We start from the raw sequence: 24,009 nt of genomic DNA, 5'->3' as shown, positions 1-24,009 counted from the left end.
GAGGGATCTCTGAGACTCAATAGGCAGCCATTCTAGCCAGATCACAAACTCCAAGTTCATCGAGAAAATCTATCTCAAAATATGAGGTAGAGAGTGATGAAAGTACACAGTGATAAACCCCTGGCCTCAACACACAAGAGCATAATATACATTCACACATGAACACATATACACATATACATTCACACACACAAACAGGGCACACGAATGTCTTCCTTGTCCTACAAATCCCAGGCAAGCTAGAAGCCTCAAATGCTCTTGATGACAACTCTTCACTGTGAGAGAGTCATAAAGGATAATAGAAGTGAGGTCAAATGATTGTCATGCAACAAAATGTCTACCCTGTTCACTCTCGTTGTCACAGATACCAGGATTCCTTGTCTTTTTTGTGGAATATTTTGTGGAATATTCCTTTTTTGAGGAATATTCCATTGTAGTTATCTACCACACTTTCTTTAACCCACCAAATCCACTGGTGGTACTTAGGTTGTTATTCTTGGGCCAGTATCAGTAGATCTTCAATTAATGCCAGGAAACTTAAAAACCCAGACGTGGAGAAGCAGTAAGAAAGTGATCTCCAAGGCATAGGGGTGGGAAAGGAAATATTGATAAAACTTCCAGCTGTTATAAAGAAAACAAGTTTGGGGACTCATAGTATGGTGGTAACCAAATTATTTCCTTGTGGTCATTGATACACAAGAGACATCAAATCATGTTGTACACCCTTCATATAAACTTCATCAAATTTTTGAAACAGGTTTTGCCATGTAGTCCAGACTGCCCTAAAACTTGCAATCTTCTAGTCCCAGTCTCCCAAGAGCTAGTTCTACAGGTGTGTACCACCATGCCTAGTTTGTCAGTGAAATATTTTTAAAGAAATTTTGTCATCTTGTGCCTATAACACACATTAGTATAGTGTATCTGCAGTGTTCAGTTTCTGTTTTGTAATAGAAATGCTTGTAGCTTTTAAATTTTCAGTATCCAGGTAATACCACAGAATAATCAAAACAGAATCCCTGGGGTACAGTTCAGACACCAGGGTTTTGGTTTTGTTTTTCGATTTTTTGTTTTGTTTTGTTTTGTTTTGTTTTGTTTTGTTTTGTTTTGTTTTTGGCAAGAAAGAATCATAAACTGGGAGTGATGATGTATGACTGAAATCCCATCACTCAGGATGGGGTAGGAGAATTGAGGGTTCACTGCCAGACTTGGCTATATAGTAAGACTCTGTCTTGAAAATTAAACAATACGCTTATGGTGTAAGACAATGTCTACCTGAGGGTCTTGAACGCACTATCCTACCTTAGCCTACCAAGTGCCAGAATCATACCATGCCTGGCTGATTCCATAGCTTGGCTATCATCATTGTTATTGCAGTCAGAAATCAGTATTTTTAATATATCTTTTAATTTTAATGTTTCTAATATGTATTGTTTATTATAAGGAGTCACTGTGCATTTTCCATATTTGTGTATAATATATTTTGATCATATTTATATCCCGTTATCCTCTCTTGTCACTCTCCCTCTGATCCCCTTCCTCTGTCCAACCAGTTTCCCTTCCATTTTTATGGATTTTGTGTGTGTGTCTGTGTCTATGTGTGTCCCAGTGTATTTAACCAGGGTTGGCCATAGATAGTGTTACTTTCAGGAGCATGAGCTCCTTGCCTGTGGCTACATCACTGAAAGCAGTGTATCTCCCTTTTCCAGAAACCAAGAAATGCCTAAAAATCCCAAGGCTGTAGGGGAGGCATCAGTACATCTACAACTCCATCATGCTAGTAAGAACACTGAGTGAACATCCTCAGAATTATACAGAGTTAACTAGTGGCCATGGTAATTTGTGGTGCATATCTGCTGGCAGGAAAGTGGCGGTGTCAGTGTTGACAGCTCTCTGGGGAATGAGAATGTAGTTCAGCAGTTAGTGCTCACCTAGCATAGAGGTGGCCCTGGATTCCATGTAGTGCCCTATTATCATACCAATAGGGTATGATAACTCATTTGCTGTGTGACACTATTCCTGGGGAGATAGGAATAAACATCTACTCATTGCAAGATTAGGAACTGATGACAGACCAAAATAAAGTTACTACCAAAGTCCAGCTTGGCGAAGCAAAGAGTTTTTTGGGATTGCCGATAGACGTATGGGCGAGGGGCTATTAACAAAAGGAGAAATGACTCAAAGGCAGTTGAAACACCAGAGCCCACCCCACCCCCCAGCATGTGAAATGGCTCAAAAAAGCTGGAAACTTAAAGCACACTGCAAACCTGTAGGTGGCACAGCAGGTTGGAGAACAGCTCTTTCAGGCAGCTCAGCTAGTCTGCAGGTGTCTCTATTACTATTGTCCTTGCAGTTTATATATGCGTAGTGAGGGAGGGTGCTAGTGAACCTGTCAGTTTCAGGGACTTCCTAGAGCTATTGAATTGACTTCTGAGCTTAACAAGCTTCCCCTCAGGACAAAATTAATCCACCTCCCCTTGGAACAGTGGTTCTCAAACTTCCTGAACCTGCAACCTTTTATACAGTTCCTCATGTTGTGGTGAGCCCCGGTCATAAAATTATTTTTGTTGCTTCTTCACAGTAAGTCATGTTGCTAACTTAAGAATCTTAATGTAAATATCTGTTTTTCAATGGTCTTAGGTGACCCCTGTGATTATCTTTTTTTCCTTTTTATTAGTTTATTCCCTTTCTATCCCACCTGTAGCTTCCTCCCCCATCCCCTCCCAATCCCACCCTCCCTCTTCTCCACTCATGCCCCTCCCTGAGTCCACTGATAGAGGAGGTCCTCCTGACCCTAGCCTATCAGGTCTCATCAGGAGTGGCTGCATTGTTTTCCTCTGTGGCCTGGTAAGGCTGCACCCCGAAGGGAGAGGTGATCAAAGAGCCAGCCACTGAGTTCATGTCAGAGACAGTCCCTATTCCCATTACTAGGGAACCCTCTGGGACACTGAGCTGCCATGGGCTACATCTGTACAGGGGTTCTAGGTTATCTCCATGAATGGTCGTTGGTTGGAGTATCAGTCTCAGAAAAGACCCCTGTGTCCAGATTTTTTGGTCCCTGTGATTATCTTGGAGGAAATTGCTACAAAATATCAGTCAGCACCAAATCCTTTGTGTATCATGTCATTCATGAGTTCTAGATAGTAGACTGAGGTGTGTCTACTGCAAACATGGCTGTCATAACTAAAAGAAAAGCTATCACTATTACTCAAACACCGGCCAAGCCATGAGCTCAGTGTTTGCTTTGTAAATTCATTCAACAGTGTGGACTAAATTTAGCCCATGACCTGGGCTGTGTCCCACATATGTGAGACCATGTACTTGTTCATGTATGCACACATCACTTGATCATTTCTGCAGCCTCTCTTCCGTCTCCTGCATTCTTGGCAACTCCAGCTGAAATAAGGCTTTTTCCTGTGCCAAATGCATCCATTTTTCTGTTTCCTTCAAGTAAATATTGAGATCTTTGTCCAAAATGGAATTAATCTTTCTCCCCTGTCTAAAAACTTTAGTATAAACTGTCCCTTTGAGCAGATTTCCTCACTTTGTATGTTATCCTCTATCTACTTGTCCTTCAAAGGCCAGTCTACTCTGAAATCTTCTTCCAGTTATCTATATTTCACACCTCTACCTATTCAAACATACATCTAGGTGCATGAGTTGACTTCTCAAGGGTCTGTACTCTGATCTCTTTGTATCCCCTGTGGGTTTTCTTCTCAAACTTCATTTAATGTTTTACTATAGCTCTCTTCTGCAGAAAATAAGTAGAGCTACCATAACACAAGTGTGCTCTCTTCTTCTACTACGTGAGTCAGAGATCCAGTTCAGATCAACAGGCTCACACTTTATTCACCAATCCATCTCACTCCCACCACCCGCCAACATGTTCTCAACTCTTTTCCATGTATCCCAAGCTAGCTTCAAATTCTTCTGATCCTCCCAAAGTGCTGGGACCACTGCCATACACCACCATGCCCAGTTTTATGTGGCATTGGTGTTAAAACTTGAAGCTTATTCATTCTACCAACTAAGCTGCAACTCGAGCCCCATAAAATAACATTGATGATCACTTTTATGCCCCTCACATTATCCCTCTGCTCAAAACCCTCAGTGGATTCTATCCCAATCCAAACAAAATCTTGGTGCCGGAGTATCTCCAGTGTGCTGGCCTCTTCCTATGACCTCATTTTCCACAGCCTTTTCTGAGTCACTGAGCTGGCTGCCTTGATGCTGTGATTTATTCTGCTGTAGCATCATGTACATATTTTTATTTTCTTCACTGTCCTTTGCTTTGTTACCTTGAGGTAATCGGAATTTTCTGATTGCTTTACGGGATCTCACTGCGTAACCCAGACTCAAACCTACTTTCTTGGCCTTCACACATGTACAGCATGCTCAGTGTGTGCTGTTCGCCTAACATTAGTAAGCCAACTTTGGGCCTTTGAACTCTTTCCTGCCTGGAGATCTACAACCCCAGATTGCTGCAGTTTTTTCTCTTCTCTTCTTCTCTCTCATATCACCTGCACTCCCTGATCTGGCACTCCCTGATTGCCTTGCCTTGTACACGTCATGCTCATAGTATGCCATTTTCCTGCCCAAGAGCATAAACTTCTGTATTTACTCTTGGGGCCTTACTTCCTACTATGTGCCTGTCATACTCGATGAGACCCAAAACATGGATTAAAGTAATGAGCTACTTCTTAAATACATAGTATTTTTATTCTATGAAATTCTCATACATATGTATACCATGTGTTTGGATCCATCTCTCCACTATCCTCCATGTCTTTCCTGGGACTGCCTAACCCCTCTCCCTCCCAAATTCATGTTCTTTTGTTATTATTAATTATTCCCCATGCTCAAACAAATACTGTTCATATGCACATAGGTGTGAAGACAAGGGAACCTACCATTCTTCATCTCCAAAGTGACTTTCTACATGAACTGACAATAGCTTTTCAGTAAGGAGTAAGACCTCTGTAGCACCACCTCCATCTGTTCTGAAATTTTGGTTGGCTCATCTGTACAGGTCCTGTGCAGGTAACCACGGTTGCTGTGAGTTCATTTGTGCAGCAGTCATGTCATGTCCAGAGGACAGCATTTCACATTGCTTCTCTTTATGCTCCGGCTCTTAGACCATCCACCCCCCCACCCCCTCTTAAAAGATGTTTTCCTGAGCCTTGAGTGGAGACAGGTTGATGAAGATGGCCCTCTGTGGCTAAGCATTTTATCACTTATTCTCAGCATTGTGACCATCTAGTGAAATAACAGCATGTTATGCACTAGAAAACTTTTAACCATGTTTACAGTACTAGAAACGCCTCCTTTGTAGCAGCCTCAAATCCAATCAGAAACTTATTGGTAACCCCTAAAACTGCCATGCCACTATTGTACCAACAGCACAATTTGCCTAGGAGGTGAGTGTTGACGTATACATAGTACAGTTCTATGTAAGACTTAACAAGTTAAGCTTTGTGTTTTGTCTTCCAGGCTGTGTGGATGCTCCATCACACCACTCAGCTGCAAAGACATTTCTGAGACTCTGAGAAAAAACAAAAGCCTGAACACTCTAGACCTAGCTCATAACACATTGGGAACTGATGCAGTAAAGACATTCTGTGAAGAACTGAAACTTAAAGTTTGCCCACTTCAAACACTCAGGTATGATTCCACTGTTTCCTGATTCATAGTGATTCCTACATGGAGGTCTTGGTGGAGAAGGGACACCCAGTGCTACAGACTGGGTGATTCACTGTTGGCATCAGTCACTGACAGCTTAACCCATTGTCATTTAGCCAACAAATACTATTTTTTTAACATTTCAAGACAGGATTTTTGGATCGCCCTGGATGTCCTGGAACGCACTTCATTAAACAGGCTGACCTCAAACTCAGAAATAAGCCAGCCTCTGCCTTCCAAGTGCTGGGATGTGCCGCCACATCCAGTGGTCACCGATCTTTACAACGTTCTTCTTAACCCTTCTGTTGTACTGATAGGTAAACTGAGTTATAGAACGAATGCAAGGGAGACCAAGAAGCCACAATTGTTAGGCACTGTCTATTAGGGAAAGCAAACTGCAAGTCTAACATGGTGTCTCTAGAAAAGTAGACGCCTGATGTGATGGCTCAGGCCTTCTGGACCATGGGAAGTTGAGATGAGATGCCACACATGGGCTTTCATAGTGAACTTCAGTTATTCCTAGACTGTAGCATGAGATGCTTTCTCAAAATAGCACAAATAAAGTGGCTGCTACTCAAGCAGGAAAACCCCAGAGCCACATAAGTGCCAGACATGAAAGTATGTGTGTGTTGGTGCTTTGAAGAGGTAGAGACAGGGAGGTCTTAAGCCATATACAGCTTAATCTAGCCGATCTATGAGCTCCGGTTTCAGTCAGAGACCCTGAGTCAAAATATAATGACTGTATTTAATATAAAAATAATGAATAAAATAAAAATAAAAAACAAAATATGATGCTGAAGGACCCAGGGCTAGGCGGTCTCTCTGTATTACTACAGATATCTTTTCCCTATTAAATCAGTATGTAGGGCTGAGTGTGTAGCTCAGTTACTCAGTGAAGTTGCTTAATATGTGCCTTGAATTTGATCCCCAGAACTGCATAGAACTGGGTGTTATGGTAAATTTGGAAGGTGGAGGTGGGAAGATCAGATATTCAAGACCGTCTATACTACATAGTGAGTTGATGCTAGCCAGCATAGGCTACATGAGATACAATAGGATGGGGCTAGGAAGTTAGGGGGAAAAATTCCTGCTGTGATAACATGAGGATCTTAGTTTTAATCACTAGTACCCACATAAAACTCTACACATACAGGTCTACAACTCCAGTACTCAGAGATGGAGTCAGGAAGATTCTGGCAGCTTGCTAGCCAGCCAGTTTACTTAAAATGGTGAGCTCCAGGGTATCGGAGAGACACTATCTCAAAAAGCAAGAGAGTGGGGATTGAACAGGTAGCTCAGAAGTAAAAAGCACTCACTGCTCTTGCAGAGGACCCAAGTTTGTTTTCAACGACTGTGTAGTGGGTCCCAGCCATCTTTAACTCCCATTGCAGTGATCCAGTGCCCTCTTCTGATCTCCCACAGGCACCAGAAGTTTGTTTTCAATGCCTGTGTAGTGGGTCCCAGCCATGTTTAACTCCCATTGCAGTGGTCCAGTGCCCTCTTCTGATCTCCCACAGGCACCAGGCCCCAGACATGCACACGGCGCACAAACATACGTGCAGCAAGACACTCATCTACGGAAACAGTCTGGTAAAGAGCTGATTAGGACATTCCTATGCCAACCCCTGGCCTCTGCAGACAGCCGCAGGAGTGAGTTCCACCAACACATGCATGGGCAGATACCATATACAAAAATAAAATTTTAAATATTAAAATGCAATTCTACCTTGCAGTGTAGTGCTAAAGTGACCCATGAGACAGTTAAGGAATGTGGGAATTCTAAATGTCCTTGAAACAACAAGAAACCATTTTTCTCCTTCGGTTGTGTCCTAGGTTAAAATTTGATGGAGCTAACCCCAGTATCCAGAAGCTAATCCAGGAAATGAAAGAGAGCCATCCACAACTGACCATTAAGAATGACCAACTGGATTCTAAAAAAAAGAGACCTTCTCTCCCTCATTGCATTTTCTGAGGTCATTATTGTAATTTAGATAAAAATCTTTATTGCCAACTCTATTTCAAAGTGTAATGCATAGGAATAAAACGCTATTCAGGTTCAAAGAATAAACTTGGTTTCAGAGTTCTGAGAAGCATTTTCTATAAGAATAAATAGCAAAAATTCTGCTCAGACCTTAACACATCCATATTAAGTTCACCTAAACGCAGGTCTCTCTGTGTCTCCTTCTTTGTATGTATATTATACACGCAAATACATTGTCTCTTTGTAAATATTAGAAGACATACCCACCCACAGTCTCTTTGTACATAACACACACAAGCACATTCTCTTTGCATATTTATTTTAAACATACATATAATATTATAAAATTATGTATAAGTAAATATATAATCTCCTACAAATTTCAGCTTCTTTTTTTTTTTTTTTGACTGCCAAGATCACTTTATCTTTGTATTTTTACAGGAACAAAGCTTAGACTTATACAAATCTTTACCTTTCTCTAGATGCTATGCTATAACTATACACATAAATATGTGTGTGTATTCAGTCTCCATATTTCCATTACTTTACCATTTTTTTATTTACAGATTGAAATACACAAGTGGGTTTTACTTCTCGGTAAACACAGCTCTTATTTCTCAATATACCCATAATACATTTCACATGTAACATTGTTTGGTGACTTGTGTGGGTTTTATATACAGATGTGGGTGGAATGAAGGATAAAGACATTTAGCCCAACTATCAACATAACAGAGAGGGTGGGTACTCAGAGGGCCTTCACCCTTACGGAAAAAGTGGTTAATAGACCTAGAGGGGACAGGAGATCCACAAGGAAAGCAACAGAACCAAAAAATAGTGAGCCCAGGGGCCCTGCAGAGACTGATGAATCAACCAAGAACCATCCATGGAGAGGACTTGAACCTCCTGCCCGGATGTAGCCCATGGTCAGCTCAGTCTCTATGGGAGTTCCCTAGTAAGGGGAGCAGGGGCAGTTACAGGCATGAATGTGGTTGCCTTCTCTTTGAACACCTCCCCCTACTAGGCCACAAAGAAAGAGGATCCAGACAGTCCTGATGAGACCTGATCATCTAGGGTCAGATAGTAGGAGAAGAGGACCTCCCCTATCAGTGGACTAGGGGAGGGACATATGGAGAGGGAAGGGAGGGCAGGACCAGGAGGAGATGAGGAAGGGGGCTACAGCTGGGATACAAAGTAAATAATCTGTAATATAAAATTTTTTGAAGAGCTCTGTTTGCTGATTGTTGTAACTTAGTAAGCCAAAGTTTCATTGGGATTACTTCCAAAAGCATCCATGACTCAAAGACAGCTGCACCACCAAATCCCACCCCAGCATGCATAATGGCTCAAGACAGAACATGGAGCACGTTGCACAACTTGCCGACAGTTGGGCAGATTAGATAGTCTTTGCCAGGTGGCTGGGCTGGGCTGAGAATGTCTCTTGGCATCTTTACTACTTAAATAAGCTTAGAGAGGAAGGGGCCTCTTACATCTATCTGGTCAGTTTCTCAGAAAAGGAGAGGCATACCATGGATATCAACCAATCTCGGCATATCAAGCTGCAGTGAATAGAGTCCTATTCCTATTCTGAGTAAGATTCAAGCATCTTCCCTTCGGGGCTGTGGATTGCAGCAAGGTTGTCTTCTACTGAGGCTAGACAAGGAAACAGGGTGAAGAGATCCAAAGATAGGCAATGTAGTCAGGGACAGCCCCTGATCACACTTTAGGAGTCCCACATGAAGACCCAGTTACACAACTCTTACATATTGCAGAGGCCTATGTCTACCCCATGCATGCTCTCTGGTTGGCAGTTCAGTCTCTGTGAGCCCCTATGGGCCCAGATTAGTTGATTCTGTGGGTTTTCTTGTGTTCTTGATCCCTCTGGCTCCTACAATCCTTCCTCCCTTTCTTCCACAGGACTCCCCAAGCTCCACTTCGAGTTTGCTATGGGTCTCTGTATCAGTTCCCATCCGTTTCTGGGTTATGCCTCACTGATAAGTTATGCTAGGCTCCTGTCTGCAAGTATAGCAGAATATCATTAATAGTATCAGGGTGGGTACCCTCTCATGGCATGGATCTCAAACTGGGCCAGTCATTGCTTGGCCATTCCCTCAATGCTGCTCCATCTTTTATCCTTTCACATCTTCTGGGCAGAACAAATTATAGGCCTAAGGTTTTGTGGCTGGATTGGGAACACCCTGCATCTTAATGAGAGCCCCTACAAAATGAAAGATATTGTCTCCAAATAAATTGCTACACAATAGGAGAATGCAGAACAGGTGAACGAACGTGACAACTATTTGATTGTACCCATTTCTGTAGCTCTACCAGTCTATGCTGGGTTCTGGTTCTGTTTTGTTTGCAGCTCTGGGGGCAAAGCTAAGACTTTTTTTGTACAGCTGGGGGTGGACAGTGGATGAAGTACAGAGAGTGAAGGCCTAACTGAATGTGTATTATTTACCTAGGCATGATATGTCCAGGACTCCAATGCCTCAGCTTCACAGGATTGGCTAAGGCTTACCCAGGTGAGGCTCAAGAGGGATGGCAAAGCTTTCCTAAAGAGTCCAAGTGCAATTGGGTGACCAGTGTGTATAAAAAGCTAACAACTATTGCTTCCTCCTCCTGGCAGATTCCCATTATGGGTTTGGGGCCACTCAGATTCCCATGACCATGAATAAATTTTAATGAGAAAAGGCTTTTTATTTAGATACTGGCACCTGGACTGTGCTGCCAGGACTGCACCTGAGAGCCCTCTCAAGATGCAGCCTTGGTCAATCAGTCTGATCAACCATGCCAGTATCATGCAGTTTTTATTACTATTGCTCTGTAGTGTAGTTTGAAGTTAGGGATGGAGATACCTCCAGTAGTTCTGTTGTATACGATTGTTTTAGCAATTCTGGGTTGTTGTGGGATTTTTTTTTCTATATGAAATTTAGAATTGTTCTTTCAAGATTTGTAAAGAACTGTTGGTATTTTGATGGTGATTGCATTGAAGCTGTAGATTGCTTTTGGTAAGATGGCCATTTTTACCATGTTAATCCTACCAATCCACAAGCATGGGACATTTTTCCATCATCTGATATCTTCTTCAGTTTCTTTCTTCAGAGACTTGAATTTCTTGTCATACAGGTCTTTCAAATGCTTGGCTAGGAATAAACCGAGTTACTTCATATTACTGGTGGTTATTGTGAAGGGTGTATTTTCTCTAAATCTTTCTCAGCCAGTTTGTCTTTTTTTAATTTTATATCCAGCCACTTTGCTAAAGCTGTTTATCAGCTATAGGAGTTCTCTGGTTGAATTTTTGAAGTTGCTTACATACAGTATCATATCATCTACAGATGATATACTTTGACTTCTTCCTTCCCAATGTGTATCTGCTTGATCTCCTTTAGTTGTCTTATTGCTCTAGCTAGAATTTCAAGTAATATATTGGAGAGGTGTGGAGAAAGTGGATACTGAAGCAGAGACTCCTAATAACAGGGGCCATAGAGACAGAAGATACCCAATAACTAGACTAGTCTCCTAGCAGAGTGAGAGGAACACCAACCCACCCACAAAAACTTCTCCCCAAAACTTACTCTGCCTACAAGATGTACAGGATAAAGATAGAGCAAGGTAGAGTAGAAACTGAGAGAACTCCCAACCAATGCCTGGCCCAACCAAAGACCCACCCTATAGGAGAACGCCAACCCCTGACACTACCAACAATGCTCTGCTAAACATGAAGACAGGAGCCTGAGAGAGTTGTCCTCCGAGAGGATTTACCCAGCAGTGCCTCAAAACAGATGCCAAGACTCAGAGCCAAACATTGGGTGATGCATAGGGTATCTTGTGGAAAAGTGGGAGGAAGGAGAAAAGGACCCGGAAGTGACAGGAGCTCTGCAAGAAGACCAACAGAGCCAACTAACCAGGGCCCATGGGGGGTTGCTAAGACTGAAGCATCAACCAAAGACCATGCATGAACTGGACCTAGGCCCCCTACAAAGATATAGCAGATGGGCAGCTTAGGCCTAGTGTGGGTCCTCTAGTAAAGGAAGTGGGGACTACATAGGCCACAGACTTACTTAACCAGCTTTTTGTCCACTTTTTCCTGGTGGGATTGACTTTCCAGACCACAGGGGAAAAGGACATGCTCAGTCCTGATGCAACTTGATGAGCTAGGCTGGATGGGAAAAGGAGCTCTCCTTTTCTGAGAAAAGGAGTGGAGGGGGGGGGGAGGAAGAAGAGAGGTAGAGTGAGACTTGGGAGAGGAGTTCAGATGAGGCTACAACAAGGATGTAAAGTGATTTTTTTTAAAGATGCAGCCTTTAGTCATATCAGCTCAAGACTTAACATTACATGTATTCTGCCTACACTTGTTTGAACATACATGTCTTACAGTTGTCCTAGTCCTCTTTTCAGCAGAGTAAGCAAGCTTGATTACACATGTAGAAAATAACAGTCAACCTCGTAACTACCTTGCAAGGAATTTTTACAGCAAATTTTGAAAGATCAGTCAATTTTAAGAATAGTCTTCAATGTCTGGGAAAAGAAGTGGGTTGCTAGGGTACAGCTTGTACAAACTGGGGGCTTACATGTTAGAGGCATTTTTGATTTTTTTTTAATCTGTCAAGCATAGTAATTAAAACCTTTAATGTTAACCATGACTTTACAGCCTAACACTGCTTACCTACAGAGACCATCTGCCAAAATTTTGCTAGCCTCTTCCCTTGTGCTATACTTTATAAATATGCTGAGGTTCCAGGTTCTAGTAGTGTTTGCCCACAAATGGTAGCAGATATCCACCCGATTCCAGATTTCCTATATGTGTATCTATCTGTCCTTTCTTCATTCTCTCACCACCCCTAGCCAGGGTTTTAAGATCCAAGCTATGTGGGTCCAATAGCTATAGGTGTTGTCAAACATTGAGAATATCCCCAAGTAATTCTGGTGTGTGTGTGTGTTCATTCATTCATGTGCATGTGGAGATCAGAGGCCAGTGTTGTCTACCATTCTTCAGCCTCTTTCTTGAGACAGGATCTCTCACTCAGCTTAGAACTCCATGTCTTGGCTAAACTGACTGACCAGTGAGCCCAGTGCTCCTTCTCCACCATGCCAGCACTGGGATTCCAGGTCTGCCTAGCTGTGATTTTGATTTTGATTTACAGCTCAAGAAGCTTCTCTGTCCCAGGTTAAGAACAGCTTAAGTCTACAAGAATAAATTTTATTACTAAGAGAGCAATTTGACCATTTATCAAAATGGTAATAACAGGTTACACCCTAGGAGCTATAACCTCTCAAGCCATAAGCTTTTTCACCAGAGTCCTTTCTGTTTCTCCCATTGGCTTTATTTATTTATTTATTTATTCACTTTATATCCGTATTGCAGCCCCCTCCTTCCTCTCCTTCCGCTCTGACCCCCTACCCTCTTCCCACTTTTTCCCCTCCCCTCTTCAGAAAATGGGAGCCCTCCTCCACCAACTGACCCTGGCACATCAAGTTGCATCAGGACTAAGGGCATCCTCTTCCCCTGAGGCCCAACAAGGCAGCCCAGCTAGGAGAAAGTGATACAAACTCTGCTCTAATTGCTAAGGTACTTTCTTGAAGACTAAGTTGCCCATCAGCTACATATGTATAGGATCTCGGTCCAGTCAATGCATGCTCTTCGGTTGCTGGATCAGCCTCTGTGAGACCAACCATGCTCCTCAATTGACTCTGATAGTCTTCTTGTGAAGTTTTTGTCCCTTCCAGGTCCCTCTATCTTTCCTTCCAACTCTTCTGCAAGACTCCTTGAGCTCTGTCTAATGCATGGCTGTGGGTCTCTGCATCTGTTTCAATGCAGTGCTGGGTGGAGCCTCTCAGAGGACAGCCATATAGCAGAGTATTGTTAATTGTATAAGGGAATAACTCTCTCCCATGTGGTGGTTCTCAAGTTGGGCCAGTCATTTGTTGGCTCTTCACTCAATCTCTGCTCCATCTTTTTTTTTCTGCATACCTTGTTGATGGTAAATTTTGGGTCAAAGGTTTTGTGAGGGGGGGGGTGACCAGAGCCTTTTTAATGTTTGTGTATTTGTCTGTATGTGTGCATGTACACATGTATGAAGGTGCCTGTGGTGTTAGATCCCTTGAAGCTGGAGTTGAAGGCGAGTGTGAGCCACTTGAACTGGATGCTGTGAATCAAACTCGAGCCTTTTTAAAAAGAAGCAGCCACTCTTCACTGCTAAAATACCTGTCTCCCTAGCCCTTTAACTGGGGTCTTAGTTCATCTCTCTTGATGATGTATATTTCCTGTGTTCCATACTCTCAGACACACATCCTCTATCTACAAACCATACCCAAAACTGAGACATGGCATTAGGGCTCACTACTATCTACATGAATGTTACACATGTGCAGAGACGGGCAAGCAAAGCAGTGCTTGTTCTCATGGCACTAACTTGCCTCGATCATCAGCCTCTTCATTAATGACTTCTGAGAACCTAGTCTTCACACTACTGCAGAAAATGTGCCTATATATGTTTTAGATATGTTCATATTGTTAACCAGGAAGGAAGTTCTCACTGTGAGTACTTTAGTAAGGCATATAGCAAGACCATCCTTCCATAATTCAGCAACTTCATCATTTCAGCAATTCAGTGGCACTGTAGCATATCCGTGTTCGAATTTCAGGGAGGCACATGAGGACTTGGTGAGGTTGAGTAGGGAAAAGGGTTTCTTGAGGAAATAACCAGAGGTTACAGGAGTCTGTTCCTACACAATTCTCTGTAACATTGAAATTCATTCATGGGCTCCCATCAGCTAGGCTGTATTTTCTAATTCTCAGCTGTCCCTGAAGAGCAGGTCATTAGTGATAGTTTTAGTGGGTGCCCTCCTGTGCCAAGATCAGCCAAAATTCTAGAAGAAGAACCCCAGTGAGGAGGCGCAATAACTTTCCACATTCCCCAAAGCAAGACCACATCCCAGGCCTCTAAGTAAGATGACAGGGACCTCACATCCTGGGTCCTGATCTAGACTTCTGGCTACTCCCTAAGTCCCTCTACTCACCAATACTTAACAGTGTAGACAACATGACTACTATGGCATTCTGTTAGTCTATACAATGTGCAAGGTTGCTGTTGCACAAGGGAAGACAAGAAGTAAGACAGGAAGTGTGGTCAGGAGACAAGGAAGTAATGTTAAGAAGAGAAAGTAGCAGCAGGAGGGCTGGAGAAAGGGCTCATCACTCAAGAGTGCTACCTACTCTTCTGGAGGACCAGAGTTCCGTTTCTAAAACCCACATTGGGCAACTTACAGACACCTGTAACTCCAACTCTAAAAAAGTTATGCCATTTAAAAAATAAAAATCTAAAACTAGAAGTGGCAGCAGAAATGGATCACCCTGTTCCATCCATATCTGTTGACGCAGCCAGCAGATATGATATTTAGGTAACTAAAAAAAGCTTAGACATTCACATCTCCCACCTGCCCCCATTTACATATCAGAGTCTACTCCTCTCCAGGTTCTTTTTGTTTTGTTTTTTGTTTTTTGTTTTTTTTTTGGTGTTTTTTTTTTGTTTTGTTTTGTTTTGTTTTTGTTTTGTTTTGTTTTGTTTTTTGCTGTTTTGTTTTTGGAGATGGGGGTTCTAGACTACAGGGCTGAATTACAGTGTTGGTATTGCTTACCAGTCTCTAAATACCTGTAATACCAGTATTCCCATTCAAGATTACTTAGAGTTATACTGTTTTGTAATATTTGTAATAATTTGTTATTATAACAATTATTTGGATATTTTGAAGCTGACATATTTTTTGAAGTATAAGTAAGTGTGCTATATAAGAATGAGTATGTTAGAACTCTTCTCCATTGACAGGTCCTTTCCCTTGAAGAAAACAATATTAAGATTGTTTTTCCTCCAGGCATGGTGGTGCACACCTTTAATCCCAGCATTCTGGGAGGCAAAGGCAGAAGATCTCTGTGAGTTTTGTAGCCAGCCTGGTCTACAAAAGGATGCCCAGGACAGCCAGGACTGTTACACAAAGAAACATTGTCTCAACAAAAAATAAACAAACAAACAAAAAAAACAACAGACTTTGTTTTCTGTCCCTAGCAGTTAACAGCAAGTGCTGCTCTTCTAGGGGACCCAAATTCAGTTCTAGCGCCCACATCCACAACTGCCTGGAACACCAGCTCCAGAGTGTCTGATACCCTCTTCTGGCCAATGTGAGCACTGCACTCATGTGCACATATCCACATACAGATACACTTGATTTAAAAACAAATCATTAAAAAAAAAAATTCTTTGAGAAGATTATTTTAATGATTTTTTTTGTCCTTAATTCTCCTTTTTAGCAGAATATATGCCATAAAAGTATGTGTTCTCATCAATTTATCTCACTAAAAAAAAAAAAAAAAAATGTAGGTCTATCTGCTTTCACAATTCCAGGGCAGAAATCTATATAACTCAGTGGTAGAGCATGTGCCCAGTATGTGGGGAGTCTTAAGTTTCAACAACACCCCTATAAAGAAAGTAAAAATTATCAAGTAAGCCCAAAATTCTCAGTAACACTGTGTGTGTGTGTGTGTGTGTGTGTGTGTGTGTGTGTGTGTGTGTATACAAAAGGAAACAGCTAGACAGCCACTCTTTCCATTGTATCTAAGAGACACCCACTTTTATCTGGAGATAAGAAATACTAGCAAAAGAAGAAGCTTCAGTTTGCAGGAAGGGACCATCGCCTAGCTGGAAGCCAGGGCTTGATGACACCAAAGGGCGTGCATTTTCCAGATAATCCCACATGGATTTCTAGGAAAGCTGATCCCATGGAGAGATGATGGGTTTCAAAGATAATATTTTTAATATTTTGGGGGTATAATTTATATAACATAAATTACTGTTTTCCTAAATCAATATTTAACAGACATAAAAACTAAAATTGTACTTTTATAGGACTCACATATATACATTATTAATATATCTTTCTCTTTTGAAAACATTCAAAATATTCTGTGTTCTTCAAATACGTAGTACGTTATGATTATCTGTGATTACAAGACTGCATTTTTTTTTTAGATAAGGACTCATATATAGCACAAGCCAACCTTGAACTCAAGATCTTCTTACCTTTCCTCCCAAGTACTAATATAGCCTCTTACTACTTTGCTCAGCTGACTTACTAGATTTTTTTTTTTAAGTGAACCATTCAGTGTTTCTTTGCATATGTGCAATGTTGGGCAACCATCACCTCCTTCTAAGTTCAAAACAATCTTTATCCCACTAAAAATCTATTGCCCTAAACTCATTACGTAGTAATTTCAACATTCCCTTCCACTATACTTTTCTGACTGTAGAAATAATTATTTCCAATCTCTATGAACATGACTATTCTGAGCTTTCAGATAAGGTAAGAGACCAAAAGATTAAAACTTGGTGGCTATTTTAATGTTTAAGGACTGAACTAGGTGGGTGGAGAGGTCCAGTAATGCCCTAAGGGGAAGAACTCACCTTACTGCATTCTTTCCCCACCCACTAGAGATACAGTTGCTAGGAAACTGGACCATCCCCCTAGAGAGGGACACCAGATCATTAATGGTTTGGGGACCTTCCTATAGCAAATCAATGCAAAATGCAGTGTTTCGACCAATAGATGCTTGCCAGGCAGGAATCCCCTTGCTTTGGGCATGCTGGAAGGGACCGGAATCTTTAAATCACCCAACTAACCTGAGCACGGGGCTCTCAGCTCTCACCACTTCGGCAGTGAGTGTGGGATGTGAGCCCAAGCTGCAGCTTGTAATTTGTAAAAAAAAGATCCTCGTGTTTTTCAATGGACTCGACTCCTGGTGGTGGTCTTTTGGGGTATCACAATTCGGGCACAACAAAGGTTAGGATTCTTTCTAATATAAAGGAACCATCAATGTGTTTTTTCAAGAGTGTCCCCTACTGTGTGAATTTGTTTTATATGGTTTCCATCACATGTAATCAACTTAAGGTTTAAAATATTAAGTTGAAAAATTACAAAAATATACAAATTAAATGCTGTCCCACATTATCACATTCCAGGACATGAGCCAAGCTTTTAAATATGTATATACTGCCTACCTGCTCATGAGGATCTAGTAACCATCTTGTTTGGCAGATCAACTGTCACAGAGATTCTAGTCAGACACCTCTTATTTTAATGGTCTCAAAATGCAAGAATATATATAGGAAAAACATAGCATGTACAGGATTTTGTACCTTCCACAGTTTTAAGCATCCATTTGGAGTCTTGAAATATATCTACTGCAAACATAAGAAAAAGACTATGCTGATCATATAAATTATTACATAATAATGAAAAGTAACACCCTACCCACATCTTCTGGAGAACAAGATTCCATTTTGAGAAGTGAAAGACTTGTCCAACTGTGACTTAAGATGGGGTTTAGATAAAAGCTAAAACTATGGACTATCATAGAGGGATACAGACTATGAGAAAGCACAAGACTGTGTACAAATGATAGGTAGGCCAGCTGTGAAAGTCAGGTATTTTATAAATCAATCTTGAATCCATGTTGGAGAAGGTTGAAGAAAGGCCATTACACGGGTCGGTTATGATATCTACATTGTGCAAGATATCAGATAGACTTTCCCTAGATTTTTCCATTCCATGTGGAGTTCTTAGAGCAAAGTAGACATTGGATCAACTGCTTGACTGAGCACCAAGAAGGCTCACAGCAGTCCATCCTACCTTGTTGGCTCTGCCCACATATTTATTGTCCACACTCATTCTTTATATAACCTCCTCATTCTTGAGCATGTCCATGTCTGGGGCTCTAATGGGGATGTCCATGGTTTTGAAAATCTGGTCAACACTTATCCTTAAAGCCATGTTATTTCTAGACCAGTGGGAGGGGTGGTAGTGGCCTTTGCATAGCTCTGATCCTGTGTGTCAGGCGCTTCTTCCGACTGTGCCAATCCTCTACCAGAATCCCCACCAGTAAAATTATAACCATGGCACCAAGGCATATCCGGACTAGATTCCCCTTGGCATAGTGCTGGTGGGCAAAACCTAAAGGAAAGAAGAAAGATAGAAATAGATGCTAAAAGACTCATCTTCATACCCTATTCATATCCCTGATTTGAGATTCTTTTATCTTCTATCAGTTAAAATGATCATCACCTTCCCATAGAGTCCTTCCATCCCCACCAAGGATCAGAACTAAATAAGCCCAATTCTCTATCCAGTGATGCTTTCATAGATCCCTTCCTAAAATCCCAGTACAGTCAATCCCTCTGCAGATACAACCAACACCTGTTATATTACTGACTTATAAAAGAAGATAACTATAAGAGAGTGAGAGAGAGAGAAGGAATGTCCTTATTTGATTATTGGGAAAACTTTAACCTTCTCACTTAATCTTCTTGACCAGTTCTGAGCTAATAGTCTGCTCCTCTTAATGTTTTAATCACCAGGTCTAAAGATGACAGATGTACAGATTGTATGGACAGAGAAAATACTCTGCTCTGCCTGAAGGGAAGAAAGCAGATGTGTACAGGACCACTTATCAAATGGGAGGCTTGACCCCTCTGAAGAGACAGTGATGTTCATAGGCTTTTCTAAGACTGAACAAAAAAAAAAAGTGTGAACAAATGGAAACATTGCCCCTGCTGGAAAAAAAAAAAGTGTTCATGTGCTTGTAAGGCAGAAGTTCACAATATTTAAGAACTCAAACCATAGAATCAGGCTGCCCAGATCTGACTGTCCAATACAGCACTTATTATATAAGGGACCTCTGGAGAGTACCTCAATATCTGTGAGTCCATTTTCCTATCTGTCCAGTGGAATTGGTACCACAATACACTGGGTTGGCTTATAAATAACAGTGCAGATTTAACATTCCTGATCTGGAAATCCAAAATATGAAATACTACAAAAATATGGTATTTCCAAGCACTGGCAGAATGCCACAAGTGAAAAAAGTTCAAATTTGATCTTTATAGGAAAGGATTCAGTCAAAATGTGGGTGGAGGAATTGAGGAGAGGAAAGATTATGATCAAAAGTTATTGTATGTAAAAATTCTTTTGAAATAAATATATAAAATCACCTTTTGAGCTATGCATATAATGTTTGTATTAGACATAAATGGGGCCTGGTATAGTAATGCCCATCTTTAATCTCAGCAATTGGGAGAAAGAGTCCAGAGGATATTTGTAAGTCTGGGGCCATCTGATCTACATAGCAAGTTAGAAGCCAGCTAGTGTTACATACTGGAGACATGCCACAAAAAATAAAAACATAAATGGGGCCCACAAAGATAATATGGTTTAAAAAAATGTTTGCCTAACAAGTGTCAAATCCTGAGTTTGATCCCCAGCACCACATAAACTGAGCATGATGATAAATACCTGTAATTCCAGTACTCAAGAAGTAGAGGCAAGAGGAGCAGAAGTTGAAGGTTCTCCTCTGCCATATAGTGACATGAAATTGTGACTCAAAGAAAAATGTCTATAGTCTTTGATGGTAGGAAAAGAAAACCCATCCTCCCCATGCCCCTTTTGTATTGAGCTTTAAATGACTACTTATTCACCAATTGTAGATAGTTTGTTAACGGGTAAGATGGAACGTCTCTTGGAGGCTTAAGCAGGAATATTATGAGGAAATAGAATATCGACAGTTCATCCTAAGTGCTCCCATTCTCCAGACTCCTTCTGAGATACCTGAGTGCCCTAAAGCTCCTTCAGCTGGCACACATTACCCAACTATTGAGATTAATAAATTCAAAAATCCCTTGACTTAGTGCCCGGTAGCTTCAAAGAATCAAACCACTTCTCAGCTGATGGGCATTTAAGTTATTTCCACTCTGTGTCTGGTAAGAATGATGCTGTTATAACAATTTACATATAAGAGCTTGTGTGAACAAAATTATGGGGGTTTGAATAATAACATCCCCCATAGGCTCATATATTTGAATGTCTGTTCCCCAGTTGATGAAACTGGAAAGGATTAGGATCTGTGGCCTTGTTGTAGGAGGTATGTTACTGGGGATAGGCTTTGAAGTTTCAGTCTCTGTGGTTGTTTGAATAAATATGGCCCCCATGGATTCATGTGTTTGAATGCTTGGCCCATAGAGAGTAGTGCTATTAGGAGGTGTGGCTTTGTTGGAGTTGGTGTGGCCTTCTTGAAGAAAGTGTATCACTATGGGGGTGAGCTTTGAGTTCTCCTATGCTCAAGCCATGCCTACTGTGGCACAATCTCCTTCTGCTGCCTGTGGATCAATACGTAGAACTCTGAGCTCTTTTTCCAGCACCGTGTCTACCTGCATGCAGCCATGCTTCCCACCATGATGATGATGATCTAAAGCTCTGAAACTGTAAACCAACCCCAATTAAATGTTTTCTTTTATAAGAGTTACCATGGTCGTGGTGTCTTGTCACCACAATGAAACCCAAACTAAGACAGGCTTTAAATCTTTCCAATGCTTGTCTTGATTAAGATTACTTGGTTGGATCAGTGGGTGGTTGTTGGCATTTTAGTTTGTTGGATGGTTGATTGGTTGGTTGGCTTCTATCTGTGTGGTTATAACCATCTTGGTGGACATGTAGAATGTGACTTGTATCTTAGTTTTGAACAGGAGTCATAGGAAAAACAGTTATTAGTCTATACTTCAGGAATCTCCTTCCCTCCTAAATCCATTACCTTCACATGAAACTGCCAATTATTCTTACCAAAATGTTCTCTGAACACATTAAGCCTGTGAGTATATCTCTCAATGATGGGAACTACATTTGAGGGCACCTTTGTAGTAGAACTTCATTCCCCAGACACCAGAATCTATTGAACTCACCTGTTGTGGGAGATGGCACCTCTGTGGGTACCTGGCTGGGAGTGGCAGAGGGTTCTGAGAATCAGAAAAGGAGAGAAGTTAGTACTCTGTAAATCTGTTAATGGAGGGCTTCAAGCAAATAAACATTTTTGTGACTTGATTTTCTCATATAGCAAATAATTTTGAAGAGGTTTCCATTGCTGACTGGTTGAAATGTTCCCTAGAGTACTCTACAACAGCTTTCTTTGTCCTCCCCAGACTCTTGTCACCTATGCCCTCACTTGTCATCTGGCACTTGACTTGCACTTGTCCCGGGGAATTAGATGTAGAGACAGGAACCATGGGAGAAGTTTTAGAAATGTGTTAGGAATCACAGATGAGAGGAACTATGCAATGAGAGGTGAGATAAAGATTTAAAACAGTATAGAGTATTCTGGGTTTTAGAGAAGAACATATGATATCCTCTATTCATTCATTCTTTCTTTCTTTGTTCTTGGAATTAAACCTGGGTGCCTTGTGTAGGCAGAGTATGTGCCCTACCACTGAGATACATTTCATTCATTATTTTAAATCATATTTGTTACCCATAACATTTCAGACTTTTAGTTCTTTAATAGTGTTCTCTTGTTTCTATTATGTAGAAAAATCAAAACTGAAAAGTCAGAAAGTAGACTGAAGACATAACTCACTTGGGATGCACAAAGCCCGGGGCTACATTACCACCACATAAACCAGGCGTAATGGCTCAAGCCTATTTTCCCAGTAATCGGAATTTTAAGGTTATTCTCCACTATATAATAAATTCAAACCAGCCTGATATACATGAGACCCTAAATTTAAAAAACAAAATTTTAAAAATAGAAAAAATAAAGTACTATAAAATCAAAGCAAAATAACCAACCCAACAATTCATGATCCCAAAATAACTGTTGCTTGCTATATGTTCATAACTTTTTTTTACTTTGAGAATGTTATATATGGTACAGTATTTATATAATTTCTAACCCACACTTTTCCCCCTTTAATTCACCTTATGTTCCCCTCCCCCACTTCAAATTCATAACATCTTCATTACTGTTATGTGTATGAAACATATAACCAACTGAGTCTATTTAGTGTTGCTCATATGCACATGTGTTTAGGACTTCCTACCTGAGACTGAATAATGTATCAGGGAGCTCATCCCTGGGGGAGAATGATTCCCCCTCTCTCAGCATCCATTGATTGCCTATAGCTCCTCAGCTAGAGGGGGAGCCTTGTGAGATTTCACCAAGTTGGCAATGTCAATTGGAGTTGTCATTATGAAGGTCATAGTAGTAGAGCTTCATTCCGCAGACACCAGAATCTACTGAACTCACCTGTTGCAAGAGATGGCACCTCTGTGGGTACCTGACTGGGAGTGGCAGAGGGTTCTGAGAAATCAGAAAACGAGAGGTTAGTACTCTGTAAGTCTGTTAACAGAGGGCTTCAAGCAAATAAAGCAACATTTTTGTGACTTGATTTTCTCACGTGCAAATAAGTATGAAGAGGCTTTCACTGCTGACTGGTTGAAATGTTTAGGCAACCTCAGTGAGACTTTAGTGGTGACGCTTCCCTGTCATGTCAAGAAGATACTATCACACAGCAGGCATCCTGTTCATGTCTCATAATCTTTGATATGTTTATATTTATTTTTCTTAGTGAACTACTTGTTTTATTCAGGCTATGCTATTTCCATAGAGTCATAGACAATAAAACTGTTAAAGCATAAAATCTAAGAATTAGTTGAGGTTTAGAGGATTAAAGAAGAAAATCCTTCAGATTTTACTTTCCAGGTGCCTATACTATTATATTTTTATGGTAAGTGTGATAGCTCTTAACTATTGACTTGTTTGGATTGAGAGCTGCCTAAGAAATTAGAAATACACACTTCTAGATGTGTCTGTGAGAGCATTTCCAGATACTATTACATCTAAAAGGAACTGGCATGATCAATAGGTTAACCCACTGATGAATTCAAATTCTGAATATGCTATTAGTGTGTAGAAAGAATATCTCATGTACTGTATGGATAAATCATCTGTCAAAAAAAAAAAAAAACTAATGCCTATAGGAGAAGGTAAAATAGAAGGTGGGACGCCTGGTAGGCAGAGAGGATTCTGGGATAGTGCCAGCCACAGGAAGGGTCACCAGGAAAGATTTGAGGACAGATGGTACCTGAGAAGAAGTAAGTAGTTGCATAGCAAAATGTAGGTTAATATAAATGGGTTATTTTAAGTTATGAGCTAGTCAGAGAGGAGCCTAGCTGTTTGGCCTAGGTATTTGTAAATATACCTTGATTCTCTTGAGTTGTTATTCCAGGAGCTTGGAGCTGGGAGGGAAAACCTCCACAGAGTAGTGAGACAACTTGTGGAGGGTGCAGCATGATGGGATGAAGCCAGTCATGGAGGCTGTCTTTGAAGAGCATTTCTTGACTTAGTCCCTTCCTGGCTGTGTGAGTTCAATGACCTTATTCTACCACATCTTTCTGAAATTCCTCTGCCTTACTCTGAGCCCAGGAACACAGAAGCAGACTACCATGAGCTGAGGCCTCTGAAAGTATAAACCAAAATA

At 41.0% G+C, this 24,009-nt stretch overlaps 2 protein-coding genes across 2 annotated transcripts in view; one reads left to right on the top strand and one right to left on the bottom strand.

Annotated features, from left to right (window-relative positions):
- The window catches only part of Nlrp2 (NLR family pyrin domain containing 2), a 42,953-nt gene extending 35,305 nt beyond the window's left edge, over positions 1-7,648 (top strand). The window contains exons 11-12 of the mRNA XM_055595584.1: positions 5,488-5,658; positions 7,510-7,648. Coding sequence (XP_055451559.1) covers positions 5,488-5,658; positions 7,510-7,648 — 310 coding nt within the window. The remainder of the gene's footprint in view (positions 1-5,487; positions 5,659-7,509) is intronic.
- Positions 1-24,009, bottom strand: part of LOC129667897 (leukocyte immunoglobulin-like receptor subfamily B member 3) — a 294,716-nt gene that overhangs the window by 246,338 nt on the left and 24,369 nt on the right. The window lies entirely within an intron of this gene.

Source organism: Psammomys obesus, unplaced genomic scaffold, assembly GCF_907164565.1.
Source record: "Psammomys obesus unplaced genomic scaffold, mPsaObe1.curated_primary_1811, whole genome shotgun sequence".
Lineage (NCBI taxonomy): Eukaryota > Metazoa > Chordata > Mammalia > Rodentia > Muridae > Psammomys > Psammomys obesus.
This window is presented reverse-complemented; position numbering and strand designations above follow the sequence as displayed.